The sequence below is a fragment of the Pongo abelii genome, chromosome 14 (assembly GCF_028885655.2).
Source record: "Pongo abelii isolate AG06213 chromosome 14, NHGRI_mPonAbe1-v2.0_pri, whole genome shotgun sequence".
NCBI lineage: Eukaryota > Metazoa > Chordata > Mammalia > Primates > Hominidae > Pongo > Pongo abelii.
The window spans coordinates 104,524,926-104,544,826 of NC_071999.2; the positions used below are offsets into that span (position 1 = coordinate 104,524,926).

At 44.3% G+C, this 19,901-nt stretch overlaps 1 protein-coding gene across 4 annotated transcripts in view; it reads left to right on the plus strand.

Annotated features, from left to right (window-relative positions):
* Nucleotides 1-19,901, plus strand: part of FARP1 (FERM, ARH/RhoGEF and pleckstrin domain protein 1) — a 313,335-nt gene that overhangs the window by 197,012 nt on the left and 96,422 nt on the right. For all 4 annotated transcript variants that reach the window (XM_009248747.4, XM_054528675.2, XM_009248746.4 and 1 more), the window contains 1 exon segment: nucleotides 8,117-8,221. In XM_009248747.4, coding sequence (XP_009247022.2) covers nucleotides 8,117-8,221 — 105 coding nt within the window.

A 19,901-nucleotide genomic window follows, 5' to 3' on the forward strand; every position in this document is an offset into this window, starting at 1 on the left:
TTCTGTCTGCCTAGCATAGTGACTGCACACTGCAACTTGCTCGATAAATACACCCCAGCCTCCTCAAGCCGTTATAGTTATTAATACCTCTGCCCACCTGGTCAAAATCTGCCAAAGGGCTGTAGGAAAATCTGTGATATTGTGATGCCCTAAGATGAGATGGGTCGAGGGTTGGTGGGTTATAGGATTTTGAACAACATTCTGATAGGTATCAGTGGTAGGGAGAAGGGCACAAGGCCTTTGAGAGCAGCCATTCCCTTCTACTGAGTGAGAGCATGCCTTGGTTGTCATGGTTATGCTAATCCCAAAACAGCAAAAATGAAACACTTCCCAAAACAGCTCTCTGTAACCCCAGGAGATGCAAACCTTGTAAACCTGGTCAAACATTATCGAGTTCTGTCTATGAGATAATTTCCACAAGGCAGTACTTTAGCTCTCTCAGGTAGGGAATTAATTGATTTAGATGATTTAATGTGGTAGGGAGAGGGAGAATATACTCCCAACCTACAGAAGGAATGGTGTCTTTATTCTCTTAGAAAAGAAAACAAAACATACTCCTGCTTAAAACTTTGTTGTAGAAATAACCTGAAGACATAGAAATGTTTTTGTTGTTGTTTTTGTTTGTTTTGAGATGGGGAGTCTCACTCTGTTGCCCGGGCTGGAGTGCAGTTGCATGATCTTGGCTCTCTGCAACCTCTGCCTCCCAGGTTCAAGCAATTCTCCTGCTTCAGCCTCCCAAGTAGCTGGGACTACAGGCGCACTCCGCCACGCCCAGATAATTTTTTTGTATTTTTAGTAGAGATGGGGTTTTGCCATGTTGGCCAGACTGGTCTCAAACTCCTGACCTCAGGTGATTCACCCGCCTTGGCCTCCCAAAGTGCTGGGATTACAGATATGAGCCACCATGCCTGGCCTAGAAATGTTTTAAAGTCACAATAAACTGGAGCAACTTTGAGTCACAATTTGTAATAGCTTGAAGCGCTGTGTGAACATGCGTGCTATTTAGTATTCAGTGTGTACTTGCCAGGCTTTCCCCACGAATGTAAACCTCCTCCTAAATTTAATTTTATAGGCTCCAATGAAAAGCCAATTGAGGACGGAGAAGGCAGCAGGGACACAGAGCATGGAGCCAGCCAACTGGTTTGTGCACTAGATTAAAATTCAGCTGCCTTTTAGAGCATCATTAAAAGTAGTCATTAAAAAAAAAGGACAAAAATTTCATTACATAGTTTCACGAATTGCTGGTTTGTTATCCAAAATAGAACATTATAATTACTATTTGGCCTCTTATAAGGAGAACACTTCAGGAATATTACGATTGAGACTGGTAGTGAACGGGGTGGTTTCTTAGAGCTGATGGGAGCCTTAGAGGTCTACCCTCACCCCCAGCACAAACCTTTGAGGACATCATAAACATTCATTTGGGCCGGGTGCAGTGGCTGACACCTATAATCCTAGCACTTTGGGAGGCCGAGGCAGGATGATCACCTGAGCTCAGGAGTTTGAGACCAGCCTGGGCAACATAGCAAGACCTCATCTCTACTAAAAATAAAAATAAAAACTTGAGCCAGATGCGGTTTTGCACTCCTGTAGTCCCAGGTTCTTGGGAGGCTGAGGTGGGAGGATCGCTTGAGCCCAGAGATTGAGGTTGCACTGAGCTACAATGGTGCCATTGCACTCCAGCCAAGGCGGCAGCAATACACTGTCTCCAAAAAAATGTTTAACAGAAATAATTACTTTTTTTTGAAAAACAACAAAACATTCATTTGTCATCAGATCCTTCTCATATTAAACCATTACTCACATATATGGGTTTTCAAATGATGCCTAGATAAGTGGGTTTTCCTTCCTTGTGTATAATAGTCTGTAGCCGTGTGTGTGTGTGTGCGTGTGCGCATGCATGCGTGTGTGTGTGTGTGTGTGTGTGTGTTTTGAAGTAAGTTAACCTTTAAGAAAATACTTTTACTGATGAATTTTCCACAGGGCCTTTTTTCTTGAGTTCTGTCAGCTTAATCTGTGCTGTTTCCACCTTTTCCCCATTCAAACTTGACTTGTTTACAGGTTTGGTTTTTTAGCAATAAAAGGCTAGTGGATTTGTGGCTCTTGAATCTCATCATTGGCTTTCAGTGCAAAGCCTGTCCCAAATGCATAATTTGCCATTATTTTCAAAGATGTTCAGTTTATTCCTTTTTTTGCCAGACATATAAAAAAGCTCTTTGTATAAAGAAATATTAGCAATTATTTAGTGCATACACATGGATAGTCACCCATTTTCCTCATGTGATAAGGTCCTACCTCATTTTTCTAAGATCTCATGTAAAGAAAATAGATTCTTTGTTTTCTTATTTTTAAAAGTAGTGTTAACAGATTGCATTGTGAATAACCGTTTTCAATTGTTTATAGATGTGAGCCCCATTCCTCAATTACTTTTTCTCCTGTCTGCATTTTTTAAATTGTGGTAAAACACCTGTAACAAAATTTACTGTTTTTACATGTGTAGTTCAGGGGCATTAAGTACATTCACTCAGGGGCACAAAGCACATTAAGTACATTCACATCATTGTGCGATTATCACCACCATCCATCTCTAGAACTCTTCTTACCTTGCAAAACTGAAGCTCTGATCCTGTTAATCACTAACTCCCCATTCCCCCTCCCCAAAGCCCCTGGCAACCCCCATTCTACTTTCTGTCTCTATGAATTTGCCTGCTCTAGGCACCTCATTGAAGTGGAATCGTTCAATATTTGTCCTTTGATGACTGGCTCATTTCACTTAGAATAGTGTCTGTAAGTTTCATTCATGATGTAGCATGTTCCTGAATCTCCTTTCTTTTGAAGGCTGCATCATCCTCCAGCGTGTGTAATCGTCCTCCTCATACTATTTATCCATTCATTCAGCAGTGGACACCTGGGTTGCTTCTAGCTTTCGGCTATTGTGAATAATTCTTCTGTGAACGTGGATTTACAAAACCCTGCTTTCAGTTATTTTCGTTGTATACTCAGAAGTGGGATTGCTGTATCCTAGGATAAGACTATTTTTGTTATTTTGAGAAACTGCCGTACTGTTTTTCCATAGTGGCTGCACCATTTTGCATTCTGGGATGTGATGTGGAACAGAATTACCTTCAGAATGAAGTTCAAAAACTCACTGGGAATAAGTACAGAGAAATGATGCTGCAAGCTGATGAAATAAATTTACTGTAGGAACAAAAGGAAGAATCATTTTCTTAATGAAATACAAGCTCTTTCTCTGCCTCTCTTCTCCGAGAAGCTTCCTCAGAAGCAGGCTTTAACCTGGTGTGCGTTGACACACTTAGATAGTTCAGGACCAAGTCCTAAAAGAAAGGGAGAGGAGGTCCTTGATCATCAGGGCATCTTTATGTCTGGAAGCCCTTTAGGCTTAGCTGCCTGGTACACATTGGGGTGTTAATGCACAGTCCATGTAGCACATTTGTATTCGTCCATTCTCACAGTGCTGTAAAGAACCACCAGAGATTGGGTAATTTATGTAGAAAAGAGGTTTACTTGACTCACAGTTCCACAGGCTCTTCAGGAAGCATGGCTGGGAGGCCTCAGGAAACTTATAATCATGGTAGAAGGTGAAGGAGAATAAGCATGTTTTACCATGGTGGAGCAGAAGAGAGAGAGAGCACAAAGGGGGAGGTGCCACGTACTTTTAAACCATCAGATCTCATGAGAACTCCTCATTATCAGGAGAACAGCAAGGGGGAAATCTGCCCCCATGATCCAGCTACCTCCTACTAGGTCCTTCCCCCAACGTTGGGAGTTACAATTCAACTTGAGATTGGGGTGGGGACACAGAGCCAAACCATATCACCATTGTAGTGCCATTTACCCATGGCATTGTCATGTAGTGGGTGCATTTAAGCCCTTGTAAATTCCAGTGATGTTACATACGGAGTTTCCTTACAACCATAGATATAGCCAGCATTCACAGGGGAATTCGTGTAATGCTTTATGGACATCTATTTTTCAGATGAATTTTAGAAGCTATAAAGATACTGTTGAAACTATAAGTTGACATCGCCCTATAAAAAGTTTGGTGCCGAAGAAAAGTCATTTTCTATAAACATTTTGTATAAAATAATAAATTTTAACAATTTTAAGGATCGACTTGTGATTTATTAGCTAGATCCTAAGTCTCTACTGCAAACCCATGACAGTGCAGCTAGTTAATCATCATTGTTTCATTTGTCTCTGATAGGCCCTAAGGAGTGTGCAGTGCTGGGGCGGCAAGGCTGCAGGTTCTAGGACTCAACACGCCCTCGTATTGTATGCGCTCCATACGTTCACAGAAACCGCTGCTGACTCCGTGAAGTACCCAGTGTAGATGCTAACTCTCCCTCTCCCCTCTTTTAAAGCGCTCAGTTTAACACCATGTCCATAAAGACATCCATTGTATATTAGGTATTTTTTTTTTTTTTTAACTTTTTGAGATTTCTAGTATTGAATTGTTAAGTCTCATTTCCTAGACTCTGTAAATCTAGATGAAGTTATCAAATTCCCTTAGTTCCCGGAATTCTTTGGGAAACGTGAGTGCTTGCCAGCTGGTCAGATAATTGGTGGTTTATTTTCATCACAAATAGGAAATGTTAAGAGTTATGAGAAAGAAGGTTCTGAAACTGGAATGTGTTCTTCTTTTAAAAGAAAATCTTACAGTATGGGAATTCTTCCACAAGTTCTTATCCTTTGGTCCATTTTTATAATGTTCTTTTTTTCCAGGCTGGAGTGCAGTGGTGTGATCTCAGCTCACTGCAACCTCCGCCTCCCAGGTTCAAGCAATTCTCCTGCCTCAGCCTCCTGAGTAGCTGGGATTACAGGCGCCCTTCACCACACCCGGGTAATTTTTGTATTTGTAGTAGAGACGGGGTTTCACCATGTTGGCCAGGCTTGTCTCGGAACTCCTGACCTCAAATCATCCACCTGCCTCGGCCTCCCAAAGTGCTGGGATTACAAGCGTGAGCCACCGCGCCCGGCCTATAATGTTCTTATTAATGTCTGCAGATTTTATTGGAGTGAGAGGTGGACCCCAAATAAGTTGCTGTGCATAAGTTAACCATGCAGCTCTGGGTAGCTGGTGTGGGGACTCAAACCCAGGATTAGGGACTGGAATGGAGCAGCTCATCGTTCCCTGCATTAACCGAGCTGGGAAATGCTTGTCTGACCCTGTGTGTCGGAAACAGGGCACATTGCTGTAGCAAAATGGTGGAAGATAAGATTGGTGACCAGTGTTCCACTCTGCTCTCCTGACCCATTTCCTCTGGATAAGCATGCCTGGAGAAGAGGAGAGCTTGGCAGGGAAGAATGGGGGTTCCATGCAATCACATGTGACTCCTGACATTCCTGCAGGTGACATGACTCTGCCACTGTCAGGCATTTAAGATCTAGAGCCTGGAGAGTTTGGGATCATCTGTGGAGAATGTGTATCTTCTGGATTGCAGTGAGGGTGAATGTGGGGGTGTAAAGCGGCATCTGTTAAAAAAGTACTTAAAGTTGAACATCAAGCAGCATCTTTCTTGGTGCCTCTGTTTCATGCTGGTACAGGCTCATGGACGTGTCCATCCGTGTGCTTGGCGGGCTTTGACTCCTGCTGTCACTCAGTCTCCTGGGTTACTAATTGGTTCCTAAAATGCTCTGTTCTCAGGGAAGAGGTGAGAAGTATAAAACAAGTAAATGTGGGCCGGGCGCGGTGGCTCATACCTGTAATCCCAGCACTTTGGGAGGCTGAGGCGGGCCGATCATGAGGTCAGGAGTTCAAGACCAGCCTGGTCAACATGGTGAAACCCCATGTCTACTAAAAATACAAAAATTAGCCAGGCGTGGTGGCGGGTGCCTGTAATCCCAGCTACCTGGGAAGCTGAGGCAGGAGAATCACTTAAACCCGGAAGGCAGAGGTTGCAGTGAGCCAAGATCGTGCCACTGCACTCCAGCCTGGGTGAAAGAGGGAAACTCCGTTTCAAAAAAACAAAGACAAACAACAACAACAACAACAGAAATAAGTAACTGTGAATGGCAATGTCGTGAAAGCATTTGTCCCCCAAGATTTGATCTATATGGTGGAATTGATCCATTTTACTATCAGTCACTGGGAATGTACATAGTGAAGAGAAACTGAGGCATATGATTCTAAGCTCTTTAGGGTAGAACGTGGGTTTTTATACGTAATATTCCCTTTCCCTATAGATTCAGTATATAGAAAATGCATGAATAGTATTGATTTCAACAGACATTGATTGATTGCCAGGTGCTTTGCTAGGCAATAAGAATAGAAAAATGAACAAGTGGCCTGATATTAATTGGGGACATAGACACATAGGTACTAAACCATCTATAATACAGTGGAATGGATAACTTTTATTGATTTGTTCATTCATTTCAATAAAATTGGTTGGTCTTTAGGCATTGTGGATACAGGGATGAAAAAAATATGGCCTTTCCCTTCAATGTGGGTATAGTCTCGATGAGATACTGCACAGAGTACTACAGGAATGTAGAGGAGGAAACCATCCATGTCATATTTGTGGACAAGGAGAGAGGCACAGGGACAGGGCTTTGACTGTCACAAAAAAGGCCTGGGGTCACGAGTTGAAAACTTAATGTCCACATAAAACCTGTCCAGAAATATTTATAACACCTGTATTCATAATTGTCAAAACTAGAAGCAACCAAAATGTCCTTCAGTAGGTGAATAAACTGTATTACATCCAGACAGTGGAATATTATTCCACAGTAAAAATAAATAAACTGGCTGGGTGTGGTGGCTTGTACCTGTAATCCCAGCACTTTGGGAGGCTGAGGCAGGTGGATCACCTGAAGTCAGGAGTTCGAGACCAGCCTGGCCAACATGGTGAAACCCCATCTCTACTAAAAATACAAAAAATTAGCCGGGCATGGTGGCAGGTGCCTGTAATCCCAGCTACTCTGGAGGCTGAGGTAGGAGAATCGCTTGAACCTGGGAGGCGGAGATTGCAGTGAGGTGAGATCGCGCCATTGCACTCCAGCCTGGGTGACAAAAGCAAGACTCTGTCTCAATAAATAAATAAGCTACCAAGTCATAAAAAGACACGGAAGGGGCAGGGCACAGTGGCACATGCCTGTAATACCAGCACTTTGGGAGGCCAAGGGAGGTGGATCACCTGATGTCGGGAGTTTGAGACCATCTTGACCAACATGGAGAAACCCCATCTCTACTAAAAATATAAAATTAGCTTGGTGTGGTGGCACATGCCTATAATCCCAGCTACTCCGGAGGCTGAGGCAGGAGAATCAGTTGAACCCAGGAGGCGGAGGTTGCAGTGAGCTGAGATCACACCATTGCACTCCAGCCTGGGCAACAAGAACAAAACTCTGTCTCAAAAAAAAAAAAAAAAAAAAAAAAAAAAAAGACGGAGAAGTACCTTATATGCATGCATATTGCTGAATGAAAGAAGGCAGTCTGCAAAGGCTACATGCTGTATGAGTCCAGCTAGATGACATTCTGGGAAAGGCAAACTAGAGACAGTAAGATCAGTGGTCGCCAGGGATTAGGAGGGAGGGAGGGAGGAATAGCTGGAACACAGAGGATTTTTAGGGGGAAATTCATATAAAGCAGTGAAAGTATTCTGTATGATACTGTAATGCAGACAGGTCACATTTGTCATAGAACTTTACAGCACACAGAGTGAGCCTTATGGGAGCTACGGAGTGTGAGTGATGATGCTGTGTGAATATTGGCTCCACAACCATAGCAAATCTCTACCACCAATGTTAATAACCGGGGACACTGTGTAGTGCGAAGAAGTTTTTGCTCAACTTCTTGTAAACCTAAAACTACTCTAAAAAAATAGTTGATTAATTGAATAAGGGGGGAGGAGTGATGCTTGGGATTGGAGTGGGAAGAAGATGCTAAGAGATGTGCATCCAATTTTGGGAACAGCAGGTGCTGGGATACGGAGGTGTAGATGGGGCTGGTGTTCAGGGTGTCGTGGAGGTGGGCGGTGGCAAGCTGTGAAGGACCCGCAGACTTAGGAATCCAGAGGTTTCCTGCAGCAAGGAGCTGTGGTTTGTTTTCATCCATGCCTGCCTCAGGGATAACCCCTGTTGTTTCTGCTCACAGCAAAGAGCTCCTGGGAAGGTGCTGCTGGATGCAGTTTGCAACCACCTCAACCTCGTGGAAGGTGACTATTTTGGCCTCGAGTTTCCTGATCACAAAAAGATCACGGTAGGTGATGTCAACTTAATGTTACTATTTTGCTGTCTGTTCATCTTGGTGGGGGGCTGGGCAGGGGCAGTGAAATAATTGATGCTTTTCTGTGGTCGTGCAGAAATAGAGGGAAAAACACCAGAGAGCCCTCATTAACATGTTTTATAATAAAAGTATTCATACATATGATTAGCAAGTTCAAAGAAGGTACACAGTGATGACTGCCCTCCCACCTCTGCCCCCAGGAGCCGTACCTTGTGAACACACACACACTTGAGTATATTTCTGATAAATTCTGTGTAGATGCATATGCAAACATATATCTTTGAAATACACAAATGTGAGGAAATAGTACAGTGCCCGCTGCTTTCCCTCCCTGCTCAGGGGAAATCTTTCCTTTTCAGCACATGGAGTCCATTTCCTTCTTTTTCATGGCTGCATGCCATTCCAACAAAGGGACATGTCTCATGTACAACTTCCATTGTAAATGATGGAATACTTCTCTCTTTACAGTTTTTTGCTATTATAGATGTTGCCCCAATGGACTGAGTACGTTTGTGTTTGTGCTCATAGCTAACTGTTCAGTAGTTCAGATCCAATGGTGTAGATTTACCCAATCAATGGGTCCAATCATTTTAAGGTTGTTAAATATGTCAGATTGTTCTGAAAAAAGGTTGTATCAAATTGAATCCAAAATGTAGAGCATAGCTTCCTGGTATTTTTATCTCTTTGGATTGATGGCGCTTTGCTTAAGCCTATATCTGAATCTACCTTTTATTAGGCAACTCTTGGGGCTATAAGTTCATTGGCTAAGTTTTTATTCTTTGATTCTATGCATACTGAGTTCCTGGGACTCCTATTAGTCCCTGCACAGTAGATTGAGTAGTGAATGAGACACAGGGAATTTATCATCCAGGTGGGGAGCCCTGCAAATACAGGATGTGTGACAGGTGCTTCCCTGAGAGCAGTGGTGTTGGGTAGTGGGGGCAACAGACACCATTTGAGTTCAGGAGATCCTTCTGCAAACCTGCATCCTGGGAGACCAGTAGGACTTGATCTAATAGAAAGAATGTACCAGAGAGATGAGGCACCCCACGTACAAAAACCAGAAAGCAAATGGGTTATTCAGGAGCCTGCAGAGAAGGCCAGAGGTGAGGGGGATAGGGGGATAGGGGGATAGGAGAAGGGCAATGGTAAAGGCAGTGAGAGAAGGAAGTTTGGAAGCTCAGCTGGGAGCTGTATGGTGAAGGGCTTTCTATGCCATTGCAGTCAGGAGAAATAAGCCACATATGCAATTTTAACTTTTCTAGCATTATGTTAAAAAGGTCAAACAACCAGGTGAAATTCATGTTAAAAATATATGTTATTTAACCTCCTATATCCAGAAACATTATCATTTGAACACACAGTCAGTCTAAATAATTGTGAGTGAGATATATTCATGCTGTCTGTTTTGTCTGTGAAGTCTTCAAATCTGGTGTGTATTTGACACCTCAGCACCTCTTGGTTTAGACTAGCCATGTTTCAAGTGCTCAGTCATCACATGTGGCCAAGGGCTTTGTATCGGCCCTCACAGTTCTATATCCAAACTAATGTGTTTGAGAAGCTGTTAATGCATTTAAAAGAGAGTGTGACATGATCTGATTTCTGGTTTAGAAAGAGAACTGTAGGCAGATTGGAATAGGACCAGACTGGAGTCAAGAAAGCCATTAGGATCTAGCAATGAGTCTGGTTGGAGATGGTGCTGGCTAGAACTAAGGGAGAGTTGACAGGCTGGCAGGAGCTGGATGGATTCCAGAGGTTGGGGTTGGGGGCAGTAGGAGAGGATGTGATTGAATGAATACACTTGTGGAGGAGAGGGCTTGGAGTGGCTCAGTTTTCCAGCTTTGCCATCTGGGTGGACAGTAGTGCCTGTCCCTGGGGAAGACCATGCCCGGAGGTGAAGATGAGTCCCATTCCAGCTTGAGGAGGCAGGGGCATTGGTGGCATTCAGTGGAGATATCCAGCAGGCAGTGCCAGAAGGTGTATTTCCTGGAGCACAGGAAAGAGATCTGGGTGGAAATTTGGATTCAAGAATCTTGTGATTATTATGAATGTCTGTCAAAGCTCTGAAACGGGATGAGAACATTCATTGTGAAGAGAAGGTGGCCACAGGTGGGACGGCAGCATCTACAGGAAGAGCCGTCAGAGGCAGTGCAGATCGAGCCTGGCTCCGAGCAGAGCAGGTGGCAAATGAGCGGATCTGTCATGGGCCTAAAAATGAGAGCAAGTTGTATTTTCTCAATTTATTCCCACCTCCAAACACTCTGTCGTTTTCTAGTTTGTACTTCACATCCGAGATTCCCTGACTCCCAGCCCTTTTTACAGTGTGGCATACGACCACAGACCTGCCAAATCTCATTCTGCCTTCTCCTGTTCAGCTAACAGTTATTTTGTGCCTACACTGTGTCTGGCATCAGACTTCACATGAAAGGTGAGAGAAAGTCACAGCTAGCAAGAAGTAGTTACGGTTTCCATTCACTAGGCACACACAGCTTCTTAAGAGAGTCCAGGAAACAATTAGAGTGTAGCAAGTTCTGTGGAATATTGTTTCATGCTCTTATTTCACGGTAAAATAATGATTCTCAAAACACCTGAAGTTACCGTTATCTCATTATTTCTAACAACCCTGTTCTGTGCCTGCCTGAATTCCTTTAAGCTCCTGATGGCTTTCCTGACTCCAGTCTTGTCCAATTCCAGTCCTGCAGGAGCTGTTTGTCTAAACCAGAAATCGGCAGCAGTGTTTGGGCTTCACAGCTGAGGGCGCTAAGATTCTAAAAATTTCCCCATGTCTGAATCTACCAATTAGCTAATGGCACAGCTAAGATTCTGTGTTCTTCTGACTCCAAGTTCAGTGTCTCTTCTGTTAACCATAGGTGCTTCTCTTTTGCTAGAATTTGTAAGCCTATTGTTCTTTCTAGGTACCGGGCAGGGCTGACTTCTTTCAAGTTGTTACCAGGCTTGACTTTTATGATTTCACTCCATTCTTAACACTATTGTTTAGGAATGTATTCAACTGCAAAATAAAACCCACCGTTGATGACTTAAATAAGTAAGTGTTTATTTGTCACATGTCACACAAAAGCCGCCGCATGAGTGCTTCCTATGTGCTGGAGTGTTCTAGTCCCTATGGGTGCAGCAGCACACATGACCCACGTTCTACAGCAGGGGTCACACCGTCTTTGTAAAGGGCTAGATAGTACTGTAGGCCCTACAGACCGTGCAGTCTCTGCTGCAACTATTTGAATCTCCCCTTATCATGCAAAAGCAGCCATAGATAATATGTGAATGAATACGTGTGTTTGTTCCAGCAGAACTTCATATAACAGGAAGCCATAGTTGGCCAACACATGCTCTAGAGAGTGATAACTGCCAGGGACCGTGCTAGGTTCACATACAGTGTTTCATTTATTCCTGCAACGGTGCGTTATAGCCCCTTTTTCTGACGAGGAAGTTAAGCCTTAAAGAGGTAGGTCGTTCTCCCAAAGGCACACAGCAAAGAAATGGGATTGAAGCTCGGATCTGTAGAAGTGCCTGCCCTCAGTCATCATCTTGTTCTGACCATATCACTAAACTGACTTGACTCTCTGTTAATTACAGAATTGCAGCCTGAGCTAATTGCATATAATTTTTTTTTTTTTTTTGAGACGGTGTCTTGCTCTGTCACCCAGGCAGGAGTGCAGTGGTGCAAGCTTGGCTGACTGCAACCTCTGCCTTCTGGGTTCAAGCAACTCTCCTGCCTCAGCTTCCTGAGTAGCTGGGATTACAGGTGCCCACCACCATGCCTGGCTAATTTTTGTATGTTTAGTAGAGATGGGGTTTCACCATGTTGGCCAGACTGGTCTCAAACTCCTGACCTCAGGTGATCCACCTGCCTCAATTTTTAAAAGTTCTTTTGAGGCCGGGTGTGGTGGCTCATGCCTGTAATCCCAGCACTTTGGGAGGTTAAGGCAGGAGGATCACTTAAGGTCAGGAGTTTGATACCAGCCTGGCCAGCATAGTGAAACCTTGTCTCTACTAAAAATACAAAAACTAGCTGGGTGTGGTGGCGCATGCCTGTAGTCCCAGTGACTCAGGAAGCTGAGGCAGGAGGATCGTCTGAACCCAGGAGGCAGAGGTTGCAGTGAGCTGAGATCGTTCAACTGTGCTCCAGTTTGGGTGACAGAGTGAGACTCCATCGCAAAAAAAAAGTTCTTCTGATAGAATCGATCTGTGCTAATCGAGGGGATGCCGTAAATGACCGGGGGAGTTATAGGGATTGCTGCCAGGGTCTTGGCTGTGTTCTCTCTCTTGATCTGGATGCTGGTTCTGTGGATACAATCAGTTTGTAAAAATCCAGTGAGCTCTGCCTTACAACATGTGACATCGATAACTTCAATAATAGTTACAGATCCAAATGCAATGAAAGTTCCAAAATGCAATGAAAGCACACAGTAGCAGAAATGATGACCAAAAGGTCATCTGACGGAATCTATTTTGGAAGTGCCACAGGCCAGTCTTGCTTGTATGAACTGAGGAAGAGCATCTCACTTCATCTTGTGAGAATCATAAGCACCAGCTGGATTTTCCCCTCCGCCCCAGACACAGTTACTTGACAATGTCTCTTAGCATGCAGCCCAGTGTCTGGGATCCATTAAAGTGTTCCAAAAGCATTATTTATGGAAACTTGTTACCATCGTCATCTTCATAGTTATTATTTTTTAAATTGTGGTCAAAAACAAGTAACACATTTGTAACCATTTGTAAGTGTGTAGTCCAGAAGTGTTAACTACATGTACTTTGTTGTAGAGCAGATCTCTAGCATTTTTTTTATCTTGTGAAGTGGAAACTCTACACCCATTGAACAACTCCCCAGTTCCCCTTCCCCAGCCCCTGTTCTACTTTCTGTTACTGAGTCTATCTACTTTAGACACCTCGTCAAGTAAGTGGAATCGTGTGGTCTTTGTTTTTTCGTGACTGGCTTATCTCACTCAGCATAATGTCCTCGAGGTTCATCTGTGCAGTGGCATACAACAAGATTTCCCTCGGTTTTAAGGCCGAATACCATTTCCATTGTGTGTATTCACCACGTCTCCAGTATCCATTCCTCCATGGATGGACACTTATATTGCTGTCACCTCTTGGCCATTGTGAGCCATGCTACAATGAACGTGGGTGTGCCATCACCACCATTGTGACTATCATCTTTGCCAGTCTTCATTTGGGAGACTGTGCACCCATCTTCCAACCTGAGAAAAAGCATGGTTGGTTTCAAAATGCCCAATCATAGGGCTGTAACAACTGGGTTCACCCCATTTCTCTGTGTGTGATGCGTGGGAAACTAGTTTCCCCAAAGCACCTGGCATGTCAGGTTGTGAATCCTTGTCTCTAGGCAATAAGTTGTTGAATTTTGGCAGCTTGAATTTCTGCCCAGCCTTCTGTCTGTCTTCTCAACATTTCTGTCTTATAAATACCCAAGTCAGAGCCTTATTCATAGTAAGGATGTGAAGGAGTTGAAGGAGAAAATAAGTGTTTTTCATAGTCTAAGATGTGTTTCTCAAGATTGTAAATAAACTAGTGATCATTATGAAATAATTATGTTCTACCCTTAATTAGACTTGTCCCAAGGCTTGTCAATTAAAAGAGTTGATTGCAGTGTTGACACGCAAGCTTGGCGTGCTCTTGCCCTTGGCTCTTGTCCTGCTCCTGCTCTTGTCCAGCACTGTCCATAAAGGATCACTCCACAACAGAACAGTGTTTTAATCAGCTGTTTGAAAGTATAGATTGAGCTTTCCATGGCAGAAACACTACTGATCATGGGAATCAAGACCCTGTGCTTAATACGGCTGCTAATTGGTACATAAAGTCTGAAGGCTGGGAAGGGGCCAGAAAGACATTAGATTGCCACGGGGGCCAGCTCCGGGAGCTAGCCAGGGGACTCCCTCGAATTGGGCTTCGCAGGATTCTTGCTAAAACTGGACACGGAAGCCTGAGGCTGAGGCCTCATGGAGAAGAGGAGCCTGGCTGAAGTTCAGGCCTGGTGAGAGCCTTTGTTACACTCAACTCTGTCTTCACAGAGCAGAAGCATCTGTAGACGATGTGAAATGAATGGACGTGGCTGTGTTCCAATACAACTTTATTTATGGGCACAGAGATTTGGCTTTCATATAGTTTTCACATATCACGAAATGTGATTCTTTTGATTTTTTTTTAACCACTGAAAAATGTAAAAGCCAATCTCTGCTTCGGACTTGTGCCAGAACAGGCAGTAGCCTGGCCGGATTTGGCCCATGTGCCGTAGTTTGCCAATCTCTGTGGTAGGTATTCTATCACCCAAATTTTACAGTGAGCAAATCCAGAGAAGTAACGTGCCCAGTCCTTAACAATGAAGCGTGTAACCAGGATCCACACAGAGCCTCTCTTAGCCAAAGCTCATGTTCTGTATGTCGCATGTGGCTGCCTGTCCTTGAATCTCCCGTCGGAAAGAGCTGCACAAACCGTAACAGCAGAGATAGTTGTATACGGAAAATTTATCTCCTTGGCCTATTGAGGCTAGCTGGAAAAGCTCTGCATTGTGGCTTGTAAATCTGTTTAAACATTTGCTTTGTCATTTAGCTGCTAGGTTGATTCTTAACTTCCTTGATTTTGCACTTCATCTGAGAAATGAGAGGAATAAATGACCATTTTACAAGATTATTATGAGGGCTAATCAGATACTTTACAATGATGAGCCCAGCAGGTCTCATGGCACATAGTAGGTACTCAGATATCTGTTGTATTTCATTTTTTGCAATCTAACTCAGAAACCAGTGAAACCAGCCCACCACTGTTTTATTAAAATGACATTGCGGCTGGGCGAGTGGCTCACGCCTGTAATCCCAGCACTTTGGGAGGCCGAGGCAGGCAGATCACTTGAGGTCAGGAGATTGACACCAGCCTGGCCAACATGGCGAAACCCCATCTCTACTAAAAATACAAAAATTAGCCGGTTTGGTGGCACGCTTCTATATTCGCAGTTACTTGGGAGGCTGTGGCAGGAGAATCACTTGAACCCAGGAGGCGGAGGATGCAGTGAGCCGAGATCGCACCACTGCACTCAAGCTTGGTGACAGAGCAAGACTCCATCTCAGAAAAAAAAAAAAAGACAATGCTCACTGGCCTGATAAAAAACAATTCTGGTTTTTTATAAATAAATACTGGTGAAGCTCCAGGAAGAAGATTGGCACCTTGTCATTCATTTTCTGTCCTCCATGCTAGGAGAAAAGATTTGTCAATAGTGGGCCTGCTTTTGAGGGGCAAGAGGTCATGGAAACTGCAGTTCCTGGGGATGACAGGCATCCCTTGCTGGAGGTTTCTAGACCCCGCTGGAGTCAGACACACCTCCTTCATCTGTGCTTAGCCGCAGCGTCTGCCCTCGCTTCTTCCTAGGGGTCTGAGGACCTCTGAGGTGAGGAGGAGCTTTTTGAGGAACATGGGAGGTGTAAAGGATGAAGAACGTCACAGGATCGAGGACAGCCTGCAGGTGTGGGAAACTAGCAGAGGTGAGGCTGTACAGCGGCTCGGTTACCTCGTGGGGCAGCACCATCTGATGGTGACTGTGTTGACAGGCAGGTCCCCAGGGGAGGCAAAGCTCCTCTCAAGCAGAGAGTCTGGGAGGACAGGTCCCTTGGAAAATACAGCTATGGGAGATGCTCCAGCTCTCAAGTGGGAAGGAGAATAACTGATTTTGGGGCTTTTAGTGTTTTGTTTGTTTAATTAATAGATTTAATGTTTGTATTGCAGTTTTAAGTTCACAACAAAATTGAGCCAAAAGTGCAGAGGTTCCTATATACTGCTCCTGCTCTGTCCGTACATACAGTGTCCCCCGTTACTGACACCGTGCCTTAGTGTGGCATGTGTGTCCTCACTGATGGGCCAGTGTCAATCCATTATCATTCATTCACTGCGGTCCAAACTTGACATTAGGCTTCACTCTTGCTGTTGAACATTCTGTGGGTTTTGACACATGTATCCGGACTTGCATCCACCACAACAGTATTACACAGAGTTGTGTTACTGTCCTAATCCTTCCCTGTGCTCCTCCAGTTCATCCCTCTCTCCTCGTGAGCCCCTGGCAACCCCTGATCTTTTCCCTCTGTACTTTTTAACTTTCTGTACTCTCTGACACCTGAGGCCTTGTTGACTGGGGAGCTACTTCCCCTCCCCGGGCTAGCCAATTCTTAGAGATGGCAAATGGCTCCCTGTGAGTATACCTTTTATTTGCCAGTTAACCAATCCAGAGCCCTATCCAGCCACCTCCTTCCTGCTGGTTCTGACACTCCAGGAGGCAACAGTCACCTGCCTTAGAGTCACTCCAGGGCCAGGTACCCACAACCAGAGCCAGCCACACCCCAGAGCCCACAGAAATGGCGCAGATCAGGCAGTACTAAACCTGCTTACCCTGCCCAGCCTCGCCTCCCCACAGAAGCGATCCTGCCCTTGTTCCCCCTCCCCCTCTCCCTCTGCCTCCGGCCCAGCCCTGGTACTTCCTTGTGGAGTGGTGGGCCCCCTCCTCTTGGGAACTGTGAGTAATAAACCCTCTTTTGAATGGCAGTGGCCTGCTGAGCTGTTGGCCGTATCATACCTGAATAAGAAATGTGCTTGTGTTAGGCCATTTGTGTTGCTATAAAGAAATACCCGAGGTTGGGTAATTTATAAAGAAAAGAGGTTTGGCCGGGCGCAGTGGCTCATGCCTTTAATCCCAGCACTTTGCGAGGCCGAGGCGGGCGGATCACGAGGTCAGGAGATCAAGACCATCCTGGCTAACAGGGTGAAACCCCGTCTCTACTTAAAATACAAAAAATTAGCTGGGTGTGGTGGCAGGCGCCTGTAGTCCCAGCTACTTGGGAGGCTGAGGCAGGAGAATGGCCTGAACCTAGGAGGCGGAGCTTGCAGTGAGCCGAGGCCGCGCCACTGCACTCCAGCCTGGGCGACAGAGCAAGACTCCATCAAAAAAAAAGAAAAAAAAAAGAGGTTTAATTGGCTCATGGTTCTGCAGGCTCTATAAGCGTGGTGAGGCCTCAGGAAGGTTTTACTCATGGCAGAAGGTAAAGTAGGAACAGGCGTGTCATGTTGCAAGAGAGGGAGCAATTGGGGGTGGGGAGGCACCACACACAACCAGATCGCCCACGAACTCTGCGTGAAAACATACTTATTACCCAAGGGGCTGGTGCTAAACCACTCATGAGGGACCTGCCCCCATGAACCAGTCGCCTCCCGCCAGGCCCCACCCCCAACAATGGGAATCACATTTCAACAAGATTTGGAGGGGACAAATACCCAAACCATATCAGTGGTTAAAGAAAAAATACATGGAAATATTAATATGTTTCAAAATGGATATGCAGTTCTAAGAAGATGGTGGTGGTGGTGGTGGAAGCATAGTTTTTAGATCTTCTCAAACCCAAGACCATCCATAAAGACAGCTACTTAGCAAAATCAAAAACCCACAGACGACATCTGTGGCAAAACTAGATGCCAGAGTAAGTCCTAGATCCCAAAGAACAAGCAGCTGGAGACGGAACATCAGCCAGCCCCAAGGCCTGCATGCCATCGGTGTGTGTTTAGGAAGAAATGAGGAAGCAATAGGGCATCTGATGGGTGGGAGAAGAGAACCCTCAAATTGCCCCTAGAAATCACAGGGAAATGGTTTGAGAAGGAGCAGCTGAAATGGGTAAGGCCTAACAGGGCTGGAGCAGTTGTGCTCCAGTGACCAGTAACTGCTCCTTGAGACAGGCCACCACTCAAGAGAGACTACTGAGAAGGGCGCCCAGATGGAACAGAGACAACAGAGAGAAATGACAGAGAAGGGGAGGTAAATCGAGCCAGGGAACTTGAGAAAGCACGCTTCCATATCCTTCAACACTATACAGAAACAATAGACGAGGAAGCTCGGGGAGCTTTGAAAAGCTACTCGGAACCATGACTACTTCTAAATAGGTTAGGAAACAATTTTCACATAAAAATGAGTAACAAAAACGTATCAAGGTCATAATGATATTTAAAAAAACAGAGACTTAAATGTGTTCTTCCTGAGACACTGCGTTTGGCCTTGCCAAAGGATCCAGGTGGATCCAGCTGCCAAACTGCAGAAACTACAGAGAAGATGATCATGTTGAATAGTACTGTGAGCGTGCAGTCAGCAAAATCCAAACTCCAGGAAACCCTACAAGTCAACAGTGAGGAAAAGAAAGAGATGGAAGAGGAAGCTATAGATTAAACAATATAACCTCCTGCCCTCTACAGGTAACCTCTGTGCAGAGTTTCAGAGTAACTGCATATATTTGTAATGTTTTATTTCACCACATGGTGCATTTTTGTACACTAGAGTTTAGTCTTAAGACTAAAGACTAAGCAATTTGGGGGTGGGGGCACCACACACTTTTAACTAGATCTCCCGTGAACTCTGAGTGAAAACATACTTATTACCCAAGGGGATGGTGCTAAACCACTCGTGAGTCTCAAGACTAGAGTGGTTTAGTCTTAAGACTAAACTCTGGTGTATAAAGATGCACCATGTGGTGAAATAACACATTACAGATGGATGCAGTTACTGTGAAACTGCATAGTGGTTACCTGTAGAGGGCGGGAGTTGAGTTTGGAAGGAGTTGACCAGCAGAGTTTGATTTCTTGACTTGGTTGATAGATACAAGGGTATTTACCATCTAATAATTCACTAAGCTATACATTTGCTTTGTGCAGTATTATTATTATTACTTTTTGAGACAGAGTTTCACTCTTGTTGCCCACACTGGAGTGGAATGGCGTAATCTCGGCTCACTGCAACCTCTGCCTCCCTGGTCCAAGTGATCCTCCTGCCTCAGCCTCCCGAGTAGCTAGGATCACAGGCATGCACCACCATGCCCAGCTAATTTTGTATTTTTAGTAGAGACGGGGTTTCTCCATGTTGGTCAGGCTGGTCTCAAACTCCTGACCTCAGGTGATCTGCCCGCCTCGGCCTCCGAAAGTGCTAGGATTATAGGCATGAGCCACCACGCCCGGCCTGTTTTTGCAGTTTTAAGCATCTGTTTATTTTAATATTAAATATTTTTTAAAGGTTGAAAAGGAAAAAGGTATACAGCAGAATAAGCAAATGATAGTTTAAAGGGTTCTATAGCATTTTGTCTATAGTTAACACTGTGTTGCATGCTTAAAATTTTGAGAGGGTAGGATCTCATGTTAACTTCTTACCACAATTTTTAAAAGTTCAATTAACCATAATACCCATGTGAAATCTTTTGAAATGAGTCATTCGAACCTAATGGAAATTAAACAAATGATTCTAAAATAGTTTAAACTGAGTAATTGATGTTTTGCAAGAACCATGCCTGAGGTCTGCTGAATCCTGGTTAAGAAGTAAAGATTGCAGATATTAAAGTTTCCCTCCAAGTCAAGGCTCCCTGAAACCCCACACATTGCATTGTAATATTGTCTTGGTTTGATTCCAAAGCTCCCTTCACATATATCTCTGATACCAAATCCTACTTAATGAGTTCAGTACACAAGTGCATAGGGATAGCCTGTACTACATTTGATTTTGTAGTTTGGTTTACAGATCTGTCTTTAATTTCTTTTTCATTTAAAGCTTTTTTTGTAAATACGTAAAAGCATATTCTACCATTTTCAGTTCAGATTTTATTAA